Here is a 22,520-nt window from a genome sequence, read left to right on the forward strand (position 1 = left end):
ATGCTACCTAAGTCATGAAGACTTGGGTAATCAGTCTAAAAGCTAAATGCGGGCTAAAGAAGGGAAAAAAAGACCATAGGTAACAGAAAAGTTAAGGGGTTCCTTTTACTCATAGAGCTAAGAATAAATCCTGAACTCTAAAAGAATTCGAGCAAAAAAAATTGTCATTATGTATCTGGAAACAGCCATCAACAGTATGGGAAAAAGAGAATGGTTTATTTGATATTTTCTGGCAGCCTAATATAAAGGGCAATTATAACATCACATGTTATGATGACTATTGCTACAAAACTTGACGTGTGGAGATTCTAATGGTCTTCCTCTAAAAAACAGGGTGAGAAACTTTCTATTGAGAATTATTTAAATAAGCTTAAGACCATCACCATTTAAACACAGGCTCACTTATGCGTACTTCAAATGAGCTTATATAAACTCATTGAAGAGCTTCATATTAAACCATCAAATTGAAATACTTTGCATGTGCTACAGATGCAATGATTATGATTAAGACAATTTATGCTCAACTACCTATAATAAAATATGTAATTTTTTTTTATAATTCACTAAGTAGAACTGGGTCCTTTTAGATTTAACAAAAGAAATACATGTTCATTATGAATTGTACTTAAAAGAAAGTCTCAGGTGAGCTCTTCAAATCTACTAGAAAGTGAGAGCCTGGGGGAATGGCCTCTGCTTTCACATCTTCTCAAATGCATTTAGTACATGATGAGATAATTGACAAAACCCTAACAAATGGCCAGCTATTCTCATGATTGCCTGAGCAATCTAAATGAAATAATGAGAGCCACCAGCATCTAATTATCCTTTTTAAGTAAGACAAGTTCATAACCCAATGAGTCTGTGTTATACTGAACTCTGAATTCTCATAATCTGGATATGAAGTCAGGGTGGCTGTGTTTTGAATGCTTATTTTAAGATTTCAACCTAATGGAGGGATGAGAAGATCATAATCAGAGGGCGTCCTGTTGACTGAAGCGCCATGCTTGGCATTGTCCCGAGTTGGAGGCCTGGCAGGTGGTAATGGCACTGGATCAGAGGCTGACTCAAAAACATGTCCTAGAGGATAACACAAAATCTTAATGTACAACATTAATATGGAATTTTCCCTTTAAAATCTTGACCAGTAAGATTTCGAACACAAAGACAACGTGTTACACATACCCTTTACATATATGCCCAACTCAGGGATATTTGACTTCTTTATCTCCGAAGATGGACCATGTGTTCCATTTAATATACAGTGGCCATTATCACAAGACCTGAAAGTAGAAACCAAAAGACAAAAATCATGAGAATAATTATGTTTAGATAATGGAGAGGCACAGAAAGATGACAGGAAGTACCAATTCTGCTCGTCTAATTATATATGAAAAAACATTTTATTTTCATTCATTAAAAAAGGACATGTAATAACCATCTACTTTTACATAAATGGCCTTAAACTTCAAAAATAATTCAGAAGCTGATATGTGTAATTAACACTGATGTGCTCTACTATAATGATCTGCTTTCATTTTCAATAATACATACATTTGGAGTATGGCTTCATACATTTATATGTATATAAATATATTCACCATCAAATATCTGATATTATTCCATTATTATACTGATCCCTCTTTTTATTTTTTTGAGTCACATACATAGGTAGTGCTCAGGGCTTAATCCTGGCTCTGAACTCAGGGATCATTCTGAGCAGACTCAGGGGATCATATAGGGTATTGGGAATCAAATCTCAATTGGCCATATGTAAGACATGTGCCCTAGTTACTGTACTATAGCTCTGGCCCTAATCTGATACCTCTTAATGTTATGGCAATTTGTTTTTCCTTATCTTTTAACTATCATATTTTTTAAAGTATTTTTGTTTTGTTTTGTTTGTTTTGGCTCACACCTGGTGGTGACCACAGGGTTATTCCTGGCTTTGAATTCAGTAATATTTCTTGGCATACTCATGGGACCATAAGGAACAAAGGGAATTGAATCCAGGTTGGCCACATGCAAGGCAAACACCTTAACCACTGTAGTTATCTTTTTGGCCCCATTTTTCAAGATATTCTTTAAAAACAAACTAAAATCCCAAACCAGGATATTGCATGAAAGAAAACTAGGCCCTCTTTCTTCAATTGACACCAAGAAATATGAGTCAAAGAATTTTTGGTGTCTCAAACAAATTTATGCAATTAACATCATTTTATTTTATTTATTGTGTGTGTGTGTTTTGTCCACACTTGGTGATGGTCAGTAGTTACTCCTAGTTATGTGTTTAGAAATCATCCCTGGCTTTGGGGGACCACATGGGATGCCGGGGGTCCAACCAAAGTCTATCCTAGATCAGCCATGTGCAAGGCAAATGCCATACCACTGTGGCATAGTTCTTGCCCCTCAATTAACATCACTTTAGAAAAGTTCAGCATTAATGTATCAGGTCCCTCAAGGTAGCATTAAAGGTCTGGGATACACATCTGACTTTCCAAGGTTCTGAGTTTGAGTTTGATCTTGCCCTCATTTTCTGTCAACAACACTCCTGGGATGTTTACCTGTTCCATTGGGTCTAAACATCATTTTATTACTAAACCATCAAAATCCGGCTGCTGAGGTGTGTATTACCAGGAATGGACCCGAGACTCTCTGAATATTTGTTCAGAGGTAACTAAAAAAATACCTTGCCTAATAATTAGGAAAAATGTATTTAAAACAAAAACATAAAGTTATCTCATTGTCTTTAACAAATATTGGGCCTTGACATATCTCTTAAACTTTGTTTTTTCCTAAAAGGCAGAAAACTTAGTTTATTAATTATCCATTTTAATTCCATTAAAATTCTGACAAGCATGTCAAAGATTCAGTGTCTATTGTACAATTCTATCCTTGCCATGAATAAAACTCAGGCACTGTTGAAAATGATAGAAAAATGACTTTAGCAAAGGCTTGGTTTTCTGGCACATTTAAATATGTTGTCTGTAAAACACTTTTGTTGCTAATAATACTACGGAACATCATGAGCACAGTGGATAGAAGTAAGGCATGAAAAGTGCAGCAGGGGTAGAGAGAGAACACATTTTTGTATTTAGCATACAGCTGCATAACAATGAACTATGCTCACCAAGTTAACTCTGCTTACAGAGTCTCAGAAACAGACTTATATTATACTTTTCTCTACTTACTTTAAAAATGGGCACAGTATAAATATGTACATAATGAAGTTGATAGTGGATATCTGAGTAGTTATTTCAAGAGTGCTTTATCTGAAACTCATTTCTGCTTTCTCTGGTGGCCACTTCTCTTAAGGGGCCAAAGATGGTTCATTTAAAAATAGTTATCATGTATTGAATTTTCGTAATGATGGAATTTTGCTAAAACTGAACTGAATTCTTCATCTACTGCTAAGCTTTCCTACATACTGACAAGCTATTTCTCCCAATGTCCCAGATGAAGGAAGAAGAGGGGAGGGAAGTGTTTTATTTTCAAGTGTGCTTTCTAGAACTCATCAGAAGATACTTTACCCCTTAGCTTTTGAGAGAAAATTAGATCAAGAAAAATTACCTTAAATAAGTTTAGGTATTATCAACATTCATCATAGTAGGGATATGTTAATGGTCACTATGATTCAGATTTATTTTCAGAATTTGAGGTGTGCTACAAAAATATCCCCAAATATTGCTATAATCATGTACCTTCTCAGCAATTATAAAAAGCAGACTTCGAGGGAACCAAAAAGGTTCATAGTATTTCAGTTTTTAAAAATCACTAAATACCCAACTACAATCATATTTGTAATTGTGGTGTTTAAATAAAAAAAGGAAAAAAATTACTAAAGGTTTGTAAGATTAAAAAAAAACCAAAGTTATAGCAATTTTATTTTGTGTAAAAGAGTAACCTTTTCCTCTACTATAGTAGTAGGTCATTGGTAATTCTACTATGAAAATTGTCTTTTGATTATTTCTTTTTCTTTTCTTCTCAATGATACTAATCTATTAAGTGACTGGATTCTGGTTTATGGCAAGGAAAACCAATGCCAGCAATTAGAAATAAATGCTCTGTTACTTATTCTTGAAACATCAAATTTAAAATTTCAGAGTTTACTAATCTGGGTAATAACAATTTTGTGGAGTGTTCATATTTATATCCTGAAATTCTTAAGACAGATGTGTAGTTAACATTGGTGTTTTCTTCTCTTTTCTAAGACTTAAGAGTTTTTGTGTTATTTTATTTTCAGGTCACAACTGGTGATGCTCTAAGTTACTCCTGGCTCCTTGCTTAAGAAACTCACCTGAAGGTGTTCAGGGGACTATATTTGGTGCCAGGGATTGAACCCTGGCATGCTGCATGGAAGAGAAGTGCCTTATGTACGTTTATTACTATGATCCCAAGTAGCACATTCTATATTAGGACAATGATCAAAAGGAAGGCAAATTTCAGTCATTTTTATTTTAAAGTTTTCACTGAAAAAGATCCGAACATTCCATTTATGAACTGTCTCTCTATGTGCGACTTGATTTTAAAATAAAACAGCACTGTCAATAAGAGTGATGTAATAAAGTGTCCAAGGACTGTCTGACAATGGTGGTTCTACAGAGGACTAGGATAAAATAAGACCTCAAATCAAGGCTTATTTTGCTGAGTAACTATGATCAATCAGAATTATTTAAAAAATGAGATTATAATTCACCAATTATATAAATGCAGAAATTTCCTAAGAGAAATGAATTCGGGAAATTCCAGCTAAGAATTTAGTAGGTGAGTAATTTAGTAGTAAGTTTAGTAGGTGTTCGACAACTCTCCTGCCACTTAAAATATCAAGGATCTCTCCATTATGGAGAGAATAAATAATTAACGGATAGAAAACATGTCCACATATTCTAATTGGGATCCTAGAAAAAGTAATATAGTATAATTAAGAAAATAAAAGTTAAGGAAAAGACTTTAGGATTTATGTTTGTTAGATGTGCTAGAGGTGGGGACAGAGCGACGGTGACACAATAGGGCATTTGCCTTGCATGCAGCTGACTCAGGATAGACCTGGGTTTGACCCCCGGAATCACATCAGATATGGTTCCCCAAGCCAGAAGCGATTTTTAAGCACATAGCCAAGAGTAAGCCCTGGGCATCATTGGGTGTGGCCCCAAAATAAAAAGATGTGCTGGAGGTAGTCAGTGCCTCAAGACGGCCATGATGTCAACATTGTCCCTTAATATACAGAAACATTTGAACAGATACAAAATATTTGAACAGTCACAAATCTATGTTACTTATAAAATGTTTCACAATTAAGAAAACAAAAAGAGATAGCATGGAGATAGGACGTTTGCCTTGCATGCAGAAGGATGGTGGTTTGTACCCCGACATCCCATATGGTCTCCCATGCCTGCCAGGGGGCGATTTCTGAGCACAGAGCCAGGAGTAACCCCTGACCACTGGTGGGTGTGACCGCCCCCCAAAAAATAGATAAAAGGAAATAAAACAAAAGCTACTAAAATTAATGCTAGTGAATAAGTTGTACTAATCTTAAATCATGATTACAAATTTTAAGTTGGCATAATAAAATTTCTAGTCTAATTTTTTTCATGAGGTATATGTGCTTAGGACTGATAATAAACTTTATGAATTCGTAACTTGGGACCAAGGGACAGCAGAGCAGGTAGGGCTCTTGCCTTGCAAGCAGCTGACCTGGGTTTGATCCCCAGAAATTAATAAGGTTCTCTGAGCTCACAAGGAATGATGGTGAGCACAGAGCCAGGATAACTTCTGAGCACCACCCAGTTGTGGCCAAAATAAAAAAAAAAAAGAAGACAATCAGTAATTGAAAATAAACTTATCATAACACTATTATGTATAGCAAAGCTTTATTAGAGTATGATTTTCTTTGGCTGGAGGAACAAAAGAATATCCCATTAGATCTAGTTCTCAAATAAGATGGTTCTCTTGATTAATGAAAATATCTAACACTACTCTTTTTGAAGTAATGCAGAACCACATAAAAGAATAGAAGACTTTGAGCATGTAAGAATTTAGTAACTCAGAGCTTGAAAACAAATACAGAAAATTATTAACATGCTTATATATTTTATATATATGTATATATACATGATGTGGTAAAAGAACTGCCATATTCTTACCTAAGAGGAGGTTTAACATTATGACAATGAGATGACTGTGAATTTAGGGAAACTGGATGTGATGAAGGAATCTTGTATTCATCGTCCTCTTCCTCTCCGACGTCCCTTGCTTTGTCTGAATGGGAATTTGCTAATGGGCCAGTACACCTACCAGAGTGGGAAAAAAAAGTTCAGTTCTGTTAGAGTAATAATGTGCAACAGGTAAGTCTGATGTGACATATTCAAGTCAAAGAAGCTACTTTGGTACTTGTGATTATTTTTCAATTATAGTAACATTATAAGAGTTATTCTTATATAAACTCAAATCAAAGGTATTTTAAATCTTGTGTTAAAGCTATTGACGACGAGGGGCTGGTGAGGTGGCGCTAGAGGTAAGGTGTCTGCCTTGCAAGCGCTAGCCAAGGATCAGGACAGTGGTTTGATCCCCTGGCGTCCCATATGGTCCCCCCAAGCCAGGGGTAATTTCTGAGTGCTTGGCCAGGAGTAACCCTTGAGCATCAAACAAGTGTGGCCGAAAACAAAACAAAACAAAACAAAAAAGCTATTGACAAAATATTTATGATTTAATTATCATAAAAATTAAATGGCATAACTACAAACAGTAATCTGTCAAATAAAATAAAAATATTTAGAACAATTGTATGAATTATACAAAAGCAAAGATATTTAAATATTAGCACTCTGTTCTGATTTAAATAAATGGTTAAATTAAGTAAGTTCTTATGTAATAGTTTTGTTATTAATGAAGACTGTAGAGAGGTCAAACTTTTGTTTTTGGTGGTTATTACATAGTTTTCTAGAGAAATTAAAAAACAATTTAAATTTTAAAAATTCTAACAGCCAAGGGCTGTAAGTTACTGATGTAACTGGAAGCAGATAATAAAACATTAAATCTTTAAAATGTTTTATGTATTGTTTTGAGTTAAATTTACTGACCAAATAAAAATATAATAACATGATCATCTAATATTTGAGAAAAATTTCATGTGTTATACTCAGAAATGAGAGTAAAGACTCAAAGTCAAAATAGCACACACAAAAACCTAATGTATTTCACAGCTGTTACTAGAACCTTGAGCAATTTCTGATAGCAGTGAAAAATGCCAGTGAAGAAATATACAAACCCACATTATTAAATTTATGATAATCAACAAAAAGTGAAGACAGGAGATTTATATGAATGCAATTTTTTGTTGTTGTTAATCATCCTTATGAAATCTGTGTCCTTGGAAAAATAAATGAAAACATCAGTGACTGCAATTTTGAAGCACCTTCTGTAGAGGGAGCAAGAGATCTTTGGTATCTGAGCCATTAAGCCTGAAGTAACTTTTTTTTTTCTGTTTTCATGCATTGAATCAGGTGGGGTCGGTGGATAGGTGGAACAACAACAATAACAATAACAACAACAACAACAACAGCACTCTCATCGCCCATATTCAAGACAATCTAAAACAAAAAAATAAACCCTAAAGATTTCAAGTTTCAACTACAAAAGTGAAAATTGTACAGATAAAAAAAGAAAATCTTTACTGAAATTTTTCAAATATTTTTCTCCATCCTTAAAGACATTTTCAATACCGACTTTTGAATCCCTATTTGAGTTTTATATGAATTAAAATGATACTATTTGAGATAAACGACTAGTGATATATGACAAATACAAACTAATGGCCTCATAAATAATACTATGTATAAGAGTCATATTTTCTAGTTAAACATGGAAGATATATATCCCAAATAAAAGTAAGTAAACAGAGGGTAAAATGTGATATTATGGGTACATTACATCTCAACAAATTCTTATAAACATGGACATCAAACTAGCTAGAGACCAGAATAAGTTCTATTGGCAAGTGAAATAGAAAGAACAAACATTGTGTGCCCTAATAGTCTTTCTTTCACAGAAAATTTTATTTCTATTTATTCAAGCATATACTTGAATATGTAATATACAAATATGTATATAATACATAACAGAAAAAGAAAAATGCTGCTAATCAAATATTCAACAAGCACAGCAGTATCAGAAATGACCTAATGTATCTGCGATACTTCCAAAGAAGCCGTGCATTATGAACTCAGAAAGGCTGACCTTGAAATACCATCTGCTATGACTTATTCAGTATTTTCTCTTCAGTGATAAAGAATTTAATTTGGGAAATTTCCCCCACCCCCATATAACTGTGCTTTTTTGCAGATCAACAGAAGGAGTTCTTCTGAAGAAAATCAAAGCTAAAGATCATCTATTATTTTAGAAAATGAAAAAGGGTCGCTGCTAAAACTTCTCATAGACTATTAGCTTAAATGGATTGTAGTGAAATAAATCTAGTAATGGAGAATCTTCAAGTGATATTTGTATATAAATCTGAAAAATCTTATGAGTTTAATAAAGCGTAAGATTTTTCTTTGTATAATTCCAAAGAAGACTTTATAAATATAGCATTCTCCTATCAAAATAAACCAGTTCCTAAAGTATTTCATCGCATTTAATTCAATATTATGCAATTTTTTACAAGGATTGCTCTTATTTACTTTTCACATTTTTGGGCCATAACAGGATATCCCCATGGCTTTGTTCTAGGGCAGGGTCTCAAACTCGTGGCCCTCCCTACAAACATTTTGTGGCCCGTGGCCGGCCTTCAAATACCTCAGTATTAGCGATTATTCACTTACCGAATAATCGCCATAAAAATCGCATTAGGAAGAAAAAAATTGCATTAAACATTCGCATACTCCGAGCAGTTCCGTTCGGGGTATGCAAATGTTTAATGCAATTTTTTTTCTTACCAATGCGATTTTTTATTGCGAATATTCGGTAAGCGAAATCCCTTATGCGGCCCTGCCTCACCCTGACTTTGCCTCCTGCGGCCCCCAGGTAAATTGAGTTTGAGACCCCTGTTTTAGGTTATCATTCCTGGCAGTGCTCTGGAGACCATATGTGGTACTGGGAAATTGAAGTGGTGTTGGCCACATGCAAGGTTTACCTATCTCTTTAGCCCTTTTACTCTTTTTTTCAAGAGAAAAGTATAGTACTTCTTCATTAAAACATATAAATTATAGATTGGGAGGATTATGAGGCAGTGTTGTTTCATCAGATCTAACAAATGTTGAACTATAGGAGTTTAGAAAGATAATGGGGAACAGCAGAAGAGTGCAGGAAGTAGGTCTTTATCTCTATATCCCAAGTTTGCTGAGAATTTAAAATGCCATATATATTATGTATGCACATATATGGCATATACTTTAATAAATGTATACACACATATAATGTAAATTTTAGGAGCCTTGCGCCACATCTGGTATTGCTTTAGAGTGGGGTGATGCCTAGCTAAACCCTAGGGACTATGTGGCTTTGAGGGTAGACACAGAAACTACTATGTGCAATGCATGCCTTTAATCTGTTATGTTCTCTCTCTAGTCACTAAAAAATTCTTAATTAGAAAAATGAAGATGCAAATAAAATTTTATGTAAGAACCAAAACAAAACTCTCAATTCATGCAAACTAAACTATTGCAAAGCAACGTGGAACTTTTCTTCCCCTTTCACAAGAACCAAAAAGAAGATCAGTTTTATTTGTGACTAAATTAGTGATAAAATAATAAGTTTAAGATCACTGACTAATAATGGAGTAATGGAGTATGCTTTCTTTTGGTGGTGAAAGAAACAATCTAATAACTTAAGGAGTATGGGACGTTATTAGGATACCAGAGGAAATCAAGTAGAAAATTGGTAAGTCTCCAAGTTAAAACTGACAAGTAAGCCATTTTATTTATACCCATTACTTCTTTTCCTTTACAGAATGTATTATCTAAGATTCACAAATATTCAACAGTTGTCATTCCTGATAAGGCATATCCTGTTGGAGATGCACTGATTACTACTTCTCCCTCAGCCCTGCCTGTTCCTCTTGGTAAATTCATTGTATACTAGTTATTTGAACCTTCTGTGAGAAATCCAGCCATTTTCTGCATGTTATGAATTTTTTGAAACAAACCATGACACAGGTGAAGCTTCAAATCATAGATACAGATGTTTTCTAAATCTGTTCTTAGTTGTGATTTTTACCTTTTAAAGCTGAAGATTATTAATTACTCTACAGGATTATATATTTCTTGTGTGGAAGGCACATATAATCAAAGGTTTAACCTGTATATACCATTAGATTTAATTATAACAATTATTCCTCAAACATCACTCTTATGCTTTCCCTTCCTTCACTTAAGCAGTGTTTTACTGCTTCAAGTAGTCCAGTAATCAAATGAGACAAACACCTTTACTGTTTATGTATATGAACCTCCTATGACATGTTCCACAAAACCATTTTCTCTGAAAACAAATATGTTCTACTCTTACGAATTTAGTAAACATTCATTCACAGACATTTTGCCTCCTATATATTTATCTATGTCTCACTTCTATTTTGTCTTAAACTGCAAAATACTTAAAAGAGAGACCTTGAGTAACATAATCCTTGTCTTCTACTTCTATATGCAGTAACAGAGAAGCTCTTATAAGCTTTGAACATAAATAGTGAATAGATTCTTAGAGACACATATAACCAACCCACTGATGGGAAAAGTACAATTATTTTTAAGACCCTTTCACAATTAAGAAAATTATTTTAAGTATGACACATTAATTTTGTTTTTGTTTTTGGGCCACACTTGGCAGAGCTTAGGGATTATTCCTGGCTCTGCACTCAGAAGTTACTCCTGGCAGGCTTGGGGGACCATATGAGATGGCAGAGATTGAATCCGGGCCAACCAGGAGCAAGGCAAATGCCCTACTCGCTATGTTGTGGCCCAGTATGATTCGTTATTCTGCTATTTTACAATATGGAAAGTTCTTCTTGCAATAATATATATTAAATATACACTTTAAACTAAATTTTAGAGCCCGCATATATATTAGTACACATTTCGTATACAAACCAGGCCTGTATTAATAGAGAAAAAAAAACTTAACCTGAAAAAACATAGCTCAAACAAGGCCAAATGTAGTTATATTTTTAAAAATGATTATATGTGCTTTATGCAAGTCATATCCCAGTGTCTCTTGATTTTTATTTGATATGCTGATATTGAAGTACCTTTCAGGACATCAAGACAGTGTGCTTTATTATGAAACATTAATATAAGCTTCACCATATAAATTTATCTATAAATTTAAAACAACAATGAATTATAATCTTTTAGATGAAATGCATTATGAGTCTGTGCATCTGTCTTGTTGAGGAGCTTTGTTAATCTCTTTTTATATTTTTCCAGTTTTGGTAAACTAGAAGAAGTAGATTTATATTTTAAAAAATCTTTAAGAAATTAAAAAAAAAAAAGTTTTGGGGCCGGCGAGGTGGCGCTAGAGGTAAGGTGTGTGCCTTGCAAACGCTAGCCAAGGAAGGACCTCGGTTCGAATCCCCCAGCCTCCCGTATGGTCTCCGAAGCCAGGGGCAATTTCTGAGCGCTTAGCCAGGAGTAACCACTGAGCATCAAACGGGTGTGGCCCAAAAAACCAAAAAAATTAAAAAAATAAAAAGGTTCTGAAGATGTGTGAAATCACTCCACCCCACATGTCTTATTTACAACCCAGGATGAACGGGTCTGAAGCAGGGTAGCTGTGAAGAATTAATAAACCAAGCTAGTCAGGAGCCATGGAGTCAGTGGCTTCATGCCTTGTGGTCTCTGTGAGCCAAGCCAAACTGAAACCCCTTCATTTCTCAATTAGGAGGGAGAGTGTCCAGTGAGTGACAAAGGTACCTTTATCAACCTACTCCATTCTAGGTGGACATTAACATATTAAAGGGATAGGTGAAAAGGACAAAAGAAGTTGTGAAAATGCTTTGGGTAAATGCAGAGAGTGAACTAACAATTAACTGCATTTAGAGTTCAAAGATATTTTACATTAATAAGTTTTATTGTGGGTGGGTTAGTGTTGGGCCACATCCAGTGATGCTCAGTGATTACTTCTGGCGCTGCTTTCAGGAATTACTCTTGGTAGTGCTTGGAGGACCCTTATGGGGGTGCTGGGAATTGGATCCAGACCATCTGTGTGCAAGGCAAGCACCTATTCACAGTACTTTCTATCTAGCTCAGTAATTCTATCTTAAAGATAACTTATTCAGGTCCAATATTTATTTGTGACACACATCTGTACATGTCCCTCCAAAACGGAGGATTTATATTCATTATAATGAAGCCCAAGTAAGTAATAAAAATACAAATGAGAACAGAAATCTAATTCATAATGGCATGAGCAACTTACCAACTAACAAACCAATAAATGCTAATGTTGACAAAACTTTGGGACTTAATTAAAAATGTTATATCTTTTTAAGTTGCAGAAAAATTAAAAAAATAAAGCTCACATTGATTCTGGAAATTATATGTAAGCTAAAGCACTTTTTAATTTTTCAAGTGGACATAGTAAGTCTCAGAAAAATATCTTGTTTAAAAACAGACAAATAGGGACCTGGAGCAATAGCATAGTGGCAGGGAATTTGCCTTGTATGTGGCCAACCCAGGACGAACCTGAGTTCTATACCTGACATCCTATATGGTCCCCGAGCCTGCCAGGAGCTATTTCTGAGTGCAGAGGCTAAATTAATCCCTGAGCATTGCCGGGAGTCGCCCACAAACAAGCAAATAAAAAAAGACAAATATTTATTGCAGACATACTTAGAAACAAATATCATTGTACTTAAATGTCACTTAAGAATTCCAGGTTGATTTTATAAACAAATGCAATATGTTGTTAAAATGCTAAATATGAAAGGGTAAAGGAGGGCATGACATTACCTTTATGATATACCTTTATGATAATTTATAACATGAAAAACTTAAAAAATTGTTAAAATTCTGGGTATTAACACTAGTTGTGTACCTATGTATACATACATGTTAGTTTTTCCCCCTATTTTATATACTTTGATGATTTTATATAGTGAATGACTATGTAAAAAAGTAAAAATCAAAATAAACTGGAAAGATAAATGTACCACTGAACAAATGTCAACACATATATTGCTAGTGTTGGTTAATCTTCAGCCTAAAAATAAAACTAATTTACTATTAATAAAGCTAAGCTGCAGTTTAGCAGTGGAAAAATATTTCTATGATTATTAAAGTAATAGCATTGCTTCTGAGGAAAATATTGAGAATAAGTAGAAAGTATAGCTATAAACCAAAGTATCAAATACAACTAATAAAATTCATTCAATTATTAATTTGTTATTTTTCAACTTCATTTATAACATTTGAATACTTAAATACAAATGAAGCAGATTGCAACTTCTCTTATCCCTTAGCTCTTATTCTCTTGCAAATATGAATTTAATAAACAGAATGTGAAATTTTAATTTCTAATTAGAAAGATTTCATTTACTTCATTTCTAACATACTCTAAAGTATCAGAGTTAATTGAGCTCAGATGTTCTATTGCATACATCTAGAGAGAAGTTCATTTGGGGCTAAAAATCATATGTTTCTACTGATTTAGAACCTATAATACAGAATATGTGTATTTGCTTCCATCTTCTGTCTGCTGCATATATATCAGTTCCAAGAAAGCTCTTACAGGAAAATTGTCTTATTAGCTAAGGTTTCCACTGAATTTCAAATTGTACATCTAAATTTGCTCATGTAATTTCTTTCTAAGAAGCAGTACATTTCCAGGAGCTGGTGCAATAGTACAGTAGGTAAGGTGTTTGACTAACACATGGCCCACAGGGGATCAGCCCCTGGTACTCCAAATGGTCTCTTGCACAATGCTAGAAGTAATTATTGTGTACAGAACCAGGACTAACACCTGAGAACAGCAGGATGTGGACCCCAAACCAAAAAAACAAACTAAAAACAAACAACAGTACATTTCCAACCTCTCTATGAAACATCTTAACATTTTTTCCACATTATTACTGGGGGGATTGGTTGCTGATCAAAATCAAACAGTACTCAAGAATAAGCCAATATGAAGGAATAAAAAATAATGGGTGGACTATGGAGCCGTTCAGGAAGAATGCATAATACTGGGAATCAAACTGGAATCATTTGCAAGCCAGACAAAAGTTTTATAGAACATTCTTTGTTTTCCCCCTTGGTTTTTTGGATCACACCCGGCAGTGCTCAGGGGTTACTCTTGGCTCTGTGCTCAGAAATTGCTCCTGGCAGGCAAGGGGGACCATATGGGATGGAGGTATTCAAACCACTGTCCATCCTGGATCAGCTGCGTGCAAGGCAAATGCTGTAACACTGTGCTATCTCTCTGGCCCCTTGTAGAATATCTTTGACTTTGATAGTCTCTCCTCCAAATTGACAGAAAACTATAATTTAGAATTGCATTCTTGAATGCATAAAATTTTCTAGTGGATTTATGTATTTTAATTCCATTAAAATTCATAAAATTTCACAGGGACTGAATTACTCTTGAATTCATAAATATAGTGTTAATTTACCCAAGTCAATGACAGTAGACTCAAGAGACCTAAGAGATCCAAACTATAACAAGCTAAATATAAAATGGACCTGTTACACTAGGGGGCTAGGAGTGGAGGTATGGGATGCCTGTGGGGAACTATGGTGAAGGGAGGTCAACACTGATGGTGGGAATGGCCCTAATTCACTGGCACTAAAAGTCTGAGATAAAATTGTAAAAGACTTGGAATTCACAATGGGCTCAATAAAGTAAGTGAAAAAAAAAATATACTGTTACTTCAGTAGAGAAAGGAGCCAAGAAAGTAGATGTTGTTATTAGAAGAATATTCTAGCACTGAAATTAAATTCACTTAACCAGACAGATATTCTCATTACTAAATCAGTAAGGTAGTTCTGGGAGAATCAAAGAAAACGAGAAAAAGCTTTTGCTTTCAAAACTTCTAAATATTTTAGGCTTAGGGAGAATAGAGAGGGAGAGGTATATTATTTTGCATGTACCTGACTGGGTTCAATTCCTGTTGCCACATATGACTCTCAAAGCCTTCCCAAAAGTGATCTTCCCTTGGAACAAACAAAAAAAACACTACTTGTTCTAATGGTAAAATGTACTTTAAATGAGTAAACTGTAAAACAATACATAATTTTTTTGGGGGGGGCACACCTGGCTGCGCTCAAGGGTTACTCCCGCCTCTGCACTCAGACTGGCTCAGGGGATCGTATGGGATGCCGGGAATTGAACTCACATCCATTCTGGGTCAGCAACATGCAAGGCAAATGCTTTACTACTGTGCTACCACTCTAGCCACACATAATTACATGTATAGAATAAATAAGAAAGTATTGCTACTACCATAATGACTAAAGAAGGCACTGTTTTCATAAAAAAAAAAATAAAGCTTAAAACTTGGGACTTAGATTCTGAAATCAAGGAGCTTTCAAGAAAAATTCATGAAAAACTTACCTAGCCACAGTAAAAGAAAAATAAAAGAGAAAAAAGGTAAGACAAGTTTAGAGAGAAAGTATTAGAGATTACTTAAATAATACTTTCAAATGGGTAAGCTCCCTTCTAGCTGAGAACACAATTAATTTAGAAGGAGAGAGCACAATCTGGATTTGGAGTATGAATAAATATGGAGAAAGTAGAATTTAAAACAATTCAATTGAGTTATGTGAATGTCTGATGATTATAAAGCCCTTTTAATTGTCTATATATGAGGACAATGGAAGAGATTAGTGGAATATAAATAATTCCAAAAGAACTTTCAAAGTTGTATAGTGCCAAATAAGTTTGCGAAATGAAGAAACTGGTGATATCAAATATAATGTTAGGGTGTAAGACCAGGAGGTAGGATGAACTTCATAGCCCTAAGAGAGAGAGAAGCAATTGGGAGGGAGAGCTATATTGTACACTATTCTTTTATGCATAAAGGAGATTTGAGTTTTTCAGTTTATTTTGTAGATCAGGGAGTGGGGACACACAGGATTTTTTTCTCTCTCTACAAATTCAGGGATCACTTCTGGAGAGAACTGGTAGGTCATATGGCATACTATGGATTGTATCTGGATAAGCCACATGCCAGTAAACACCCTATACTCTTTATTATCACTTGAGCCGCAGAGGATTGTGCTTTCTTTGCCAGTTATTTTCTGCAGTCTTCAGGTTTAGCTAAATGATATAAATGTCATGTTTTACAGCAGGGAATCAGAAAGAGCCTGATTATTTTTCCCTTCTTTTCTGTTTTCAATTTATAAATATGAATGGATATTGTACACTGATGCATTTCTATTACCTTGAACTTTCTGCACAGAATACCTCAAAACCACTCTTCAACAGATCTTCATACATACAAATGAACTCCAAAGTAAAGAAAACTCACTTGATGTTAGGGAGAAGAGTTGTGGCTGGAGGAGGGGGAGAGAGCCGGGGAGGAACATCATATTCTTCATTTCCTAGATGACCATTGGCAAAGACCTGAAAGAAAAGCGTACTTTAGAAGACAATTTCTGGGAGAACTTACAGCATCAGCCACTCTTAGAAACCTACAATTCTGTTTTTGGTTTGTTTTTAGAGAGTTGCACTAGGTATGGAGTTGAAGGTCTCATAAGAGTAAGACATGTACTCTATCACTGAGTTGAATTCTTAGACCCTAGAAATCTTGTAATTTTTATTTTTTATAAAACTTGTAATTTTGAAGATGGAAATGTTATTTTGATTTAAACAAGTAAAACATTTTACACTTTATATCAACGTTATATTTGATGGTACTCAAAGTAGTAGCAACTTACAAGTGGAAAAATAATTTTGAGTATAAAAAAACTTTGAGTACAAAAAAACCTTGAGTACTACTCAAAGTAGTAGCAATTTATAAATGGAAAAATAGAATATAACTTAATTTTCAAAGATACCAATAAGAAATACTAGAATTTCACTAAATCTGATATATTTAGAGTAGAGTCAAGTTTTTCATATACATTCCATTTTTACTGAAAATTTAGCATACTTTTTTTGGGGGGGCGTGTTTGGGCCACACACCGGTTACACCTGGCTGTCTGCTCAGAAATAGCTCCTGGCAGGCACGAGGGACCATATGGGACACCAGAATTCGAACCAACCACCTTTGGTCCTGGATCGGCTGCTTGCAAGGCAAACACAGCTATGCTACCTCTCTGGGCCCCAAAACTTAGCATATTCTTAAGAATTACATATAGAAAAAAAAACAGCATCAGTTAATTTCCTAATTAAATTACTTCCAGGGCTAGGGTAAGGCACTTGGCTTGCACATAGCCAACTCCACTTCTATTCATGGTACCACATATGATCCATCAAGCAACTCCAGAGCTAAAAGTTATCCCTGCACAAAGGTGTGTAATGCTCAAAAGGAAACAAACAAAAACAATCAGAATAAATACTACATTTTGTTGCTATACTTCCAATTTCTTTCATGTCTCTCCATATAAGAGTCAATGTAATATAATTTATAATATAAGAAAGTACACCTTCAAGTAAAATGATATTTTTCATACAATTCTGACTATGAACAGGACAAGTAAGTTTTGAATTTGGCTAGAGAAAAAAATTTCTAAGCATATATTTATCACTGCAAAGTTCAATGAAATGCTGCAACATAAAAAGAAAAAGTCTTTTAACCAACAAATAAGCATTCCAAACCACAAATGTTCACTGTGATAAGAACGCTTTAAGTCGTCGTTAATGGGAGTCTTGTGTGTGTTGCTGGAATGGATTCAAAAATAAGATTTTTGCAATCAAATTTCCTTGATGCATGAAAAACCACAGTACTGAATGAAAGATGGTATTTGAACATTATGTGTGAAAAATTATTGTAATTCCAATATGCAAAGAGCCCATAAAACTCAGTAACTAAAACACTCTGATTTGTCATCCTTCAAATGGGCAGATAATATGAACAACCATCCAGGGAAGACATACAGATGGTTACTAGATAAAAATCTATACATCATTTAAGGCAATGCATATCAATAGAGCAGTAAGCTACCACCACATACTTGTAAGAATAACTAGGATCAAAAACAAACACCAAAGAAACCACAATTGTTGGGGCTGGTGTGAAAAGAAAGAAATCCTTGTATGCTTTAGGTAAAGATATAAATTGTTCCTGTCTTTATAAAAGTAATAGGAGGATTTCTCAAATAATTGAAAATAAATTCCATATAATCTTTATCTTATCTTTTGGGTATTTACCTTCTCAAACAATAACAAAAATTAATTCAGAAAGATAAACACATATAGTCATTAAGTGTAGCATTGTTTAGAAAGACAAAGAGAGCTGAACATAGCCTAAGTGTCCTCTGAATAAAGAAAGATGACATGGTATATGTATCGCCAGATAGGAATATTAAATTATAAAGAAAACTACAACATTAGTAATGTCATTGATAAACCAAAATATATTTTTATATGGAGGAAAACATATCATTTCACTCACAGGTTTTATATGGTGGAAACAGATGGAATAAATAAAATAAAAATCACTTTTTTAGAGGTTATTAAGACCAATTAGTGATAAGCAAAAGGGCAAGGAGAAGGGTAGTTTAACTGAGTAAAGTAAGTTAAGACTAAGGTAAAAGATGTATTTGGACTTTGAACAGTAAATTTTATACAGTATATATAAATATACCTATTAATTTTTAATAATATTCAATAATAACCTTTAAAATGCTATGATACAATTTACTTTAAATGAAAGGATAGATTCTAAAATGTTGACAGTGGTCATGTCTGAATAATAGGATTATAGGTCTCTTTTTTAATTTAGATTTTCTAACTTCTCTATCACATATACTAGATAGGTAATAAATGGCAATGCATACAAGCATCAAAGAAAATCTTGGGTTTTTTTTTATCACAATCACATTAAAGTTTATTCTGAAAAATGTAAAGTGGATTATAAAGCAATATTTTAGGATTTTTGAGGAAGTATCTAAATACTGTCTTTTCCTTTTCCTTTTTCTTTTTTTCGAAATCGCTCCTGGCAAGCTCAGGGGTCCATATGGGATACTGGGAATTGAATTGGGGTCTGTCTGGGTTGGCCAGATGCAAGGCAAATGCCCTACTGTTGTGCTATCACTCTGACCCATATACTGTCTTTATATACGTGAAATTTCTAATTTTGGGGGGGGAGGGGGATGCTCATCTATCTGTGCTACAGGCTTGCACCTGACTCTGTGCTCAGGGATTAGTCTCAGAGAAATCTATATGGGGAACAATATAGAGTGCTAGAGATCAAACCAGGTGAATTGTGTGTGAAGCAAGCACCCTACATAATATAGTATTGCTCTTGCCCAGAATTTCCAACTTTTAAATAAAAGAAAATTGGAGGAAAAAAAATCAGTGTTTTATATTTTCTTAATATAAATATAGGCAACTAATTATATAATAGAATATTCTAGACATGTGAAAAAGAATATCAATATATTTTAACATTCGCTTATATTTAAACAGTCTACATCCTTCACGTGCAGTGTATGAGTATAAATATGTTTGTAACCACATTCGATAGAGCATTTTTCTTAACATTAAGAGTTAAAATTTCTAGATAGTTGGCTACAATGTTATTTCCAGATATATGCAGGAAAAATATGTTTTCATCATACTTTAAATGCTTTTGCTAAACTTGGGAATATATTAATACAATTAAAGTATACACTAATACATAAGAATTTAGCTAAAAATACACTTAACTATAGTTTTTGGATAGAATCTGAGAACTTCAAGAAAGGAATTGGAATTCTAGGAACGAAATATCTTATAATAAAGAAAAATACACCTGATTACTTTTACCTTACAGATTCATGTTAAAATTAATGTATCACTTTAGCCAATTAAGAGTTTGCTAAATGGTAGGAGGGAGAAAAAAAATGAAGTAAAGAAGTAAATGAAAGTCACAAAAAATTTACATTTTATTTTAACTATTAATAATTAAGAAGATTTTTCTCCCCTTGGAGTTCCTATAATTAGCAAATAGAGTAATTAGAAGATAATGTATTCTCACTTCCCTCACTGTTTATTAGTGAAGATGCAAATAATAAATGTCAAAGAGTTCTAATGGACTTGAAAACAGATAGCAAAGAAAAGATAAATGGAGTAAAGTTTTACTCCACTTTCAGGATGTTAGATTTAAAAAAATCTCCCTATGGTGTTCCAAATATTCATTCAATTTTAATTTAAAATTTTAGCAGTTACCTAAGTTTTCTTACTTTACAATGGAAAATACTATTTATTTTCATTTTTCTTAGTTTCTTAAATGAGAACATTTCATTAGTTGCAATTCTACATCAATGTGAGCAGAAGTTTAAATAAGAGTTGCTCCTATTTGACATACAAAGTATAGTGTGTTTATATTTTGAAAAGATGGATCCATGATATGACAATAAATTATCAGTCTACAAAAGCACTTCCCAAAGTAGAAAAACTGTTTCATTCTGCTGTGAGGAATAGTATGTTATTTTCATTGATGTCTAAAGGATTTGAATGGTAACACTTGCAGATAATTAATAATAATATTAATGATTATATAATCATATATATATGTCACATGTAATATTTTATTATATATTGTATAAAATAACATATAATTCATTATATTACTAAATATGATCATTATATCTTATTAAATTACTTAGTCATTAGATAATTACATTATTAATGATATTAAATTATTGAGTGATTTATTATCATATATAATATATAACATATTATATTTTATTATATATTATATAAAATGACATTCTATCATGATTTTTAATATAATAAAATAATTATTATAACATAATTATAATATAATTAAATTAAAAATAACCCATAGGGAAATGCCACATTAAGAAAAAACAGCAACCAAATTTTGTCCAACTTTTGTACCAGCACTTACAGAAAGGCTTAAGGAGAGTGTTTCTCTTATTACCTTGGCTCCTTCTGAAGGCAAATCATGGCGCCTGTGTTTCCGCAAAAGCACTGGGTCCGACCCCATTCTACTGTGCCTTCCGTTTACATTCGAACTTGCTGTCATTCCAGGCTTTGGGGATCCTTCCCCTAGGAGTCGATTTCCCAGAGACTGATTAGTCCCAAATACATCACGAGGGCACCAGGCTTCAAGAGGCATGGGCTGGTCTCTAGAAGGCACACTTTCCACATGATGGAAGTGACGACTCAGTCTATTGTCAGGTGGGATTGGAGGGGGTCTCTCGGGTGGTGGTGGAGGAGGGTCTCGAAGAGGAGGAGGGGGTGCTGGAAGGGGCTTGTCTTGTTTCCTCACCATGCAAGGAGAAGACTAAAGAGATATAGGAAGGAAAAGAAAAGTTAGGAGTTGTACCTGTGTTGAGGTGACTTCCAGACTAATGTTCCTTTTTCTTAAAATGTCAAGGGAGTTTTATTATATATTTCAATGAAGCTTTTAATGCTTTGTTTTATCACAAATGAAAAGTTAAAATCTATGAAAAACAAAAATATATTTCACTTAAAAGTTTTTGTAAAAATGCTTATGTAAACACAAATATTGGAACTTTACAAACTATACAGAAAAAATAGATCAAAATTATGATTTTGGCTTACCAAAAATTACACATTATAAATTATTTAAAATTATAGCAAAGTCAATATCCTAAAAAAATCAATTCGTGTACAAATTTCTCTGATTTATGGGGGAGGTAAAGTAATCAAAGTTATAACTGTTTTTACTTTTTTAAGTAAAAAAACTTGGGGACTGGAGCAATAGCACAGTGGGTAGGGTGTTTGCCTTGCACATGGCTAGCCCATTTCATTAATGAACAACTTAAAACGGATATTTCCTATGGTTCTTTCCCTTACCATTTATTACCAGGGTAGTAAAACAGATAAGTTATAAATAATACAGTTGCTTTGTTTACAAATAGTTTTAGAATGTTATCAATTTTTAAAAATATAAGACTGATTTATATGTGAGCATGGAAAATGCTCTAAATTAAATATGAATCTGAAAATATATAATAAAATAATCAATATTAATATTTATTTTAAGTATCAGCTGATGAACAGTTTTTGCTTTCACTATTAAAAATCATAAAAAATTTCTTGCACTTTTCATAATTATGACTACATAAATTAAAAAATAATTAAAGTCTATGATCTTAAAGCCAAGTTATTTTTGCTATAACAAAAGTACTAAAATATTTTGCATCCAACTTATTTCAAACAACAGAACACAAATATTCCTTTTAAAAATTATACAGCAGTGAAGTTTGAAGTGCACAGTGACATAGAACTAAAATAAATTATTGGATTAGACTTAAAGTACTACTTTAAGTATTTAACAATATTTTGTGACTATTGAAATTCTTTGTCATTCACTCATTCAGGTATAAAATAATTTCCTCAAGAGAAACCTTGAAATATGGGTGGTAACATCATAACTAAGTTCTTTGAAAAAGCTCTTATCACAT

The 22,520-nt window shown here is 33.5% G+C and overlaps 1 protein-coding gene across 1 annotated transcript in view; it reads right to left on the reverse strand.

Moving 5' to 3' along the window:
• Positions 1-22,520, reverse strand: part of CBLB (Cbl proto-oncogene B) — a 205,233-nt gene that overhangs the window by 15,392 nt on the left and 167,321 nt on the right. The window contains exons 12-16 of the mRNA XM_049785680.1: positions 21,008-21,373; positions 16,445-16,539; positions 6,141-6,287; positions 1,183-1,280; positions 946-1,077 (exon numbers count right to left, since the gene is read on the reverse strand). Coding sequence (XP_049641637.1) covers positions 946-1,077; positions 1,183-1,280; positions 6,141-6,287; positions 16,445-16,539; positions 21,008-21,373 — 838 coding nt within the window. The remainder of the gene's footprint in view (positions 1-945; positions 1,078-1,182; positions 1,281-6,140; positions 6,288-16,444; positions 16,540-21,007; positions 21,374-22,520) is intronic.

Source organism: Suncus etruscus, chromosome 13 (assembly GCF_024139225.1).
Source record: "Suncus etruscus isolate mSunEtr1 chromosome 13, mSunEtr1.pri.cur, whole genome shotgun sequence".
In the NCBI taxonomy this organism is placed as follows: Eukaryota; Metazoa; Chordata; class Mammalia; order Eulipotyphla; family Soricidae; genus Suncus; species Suncus etruscus.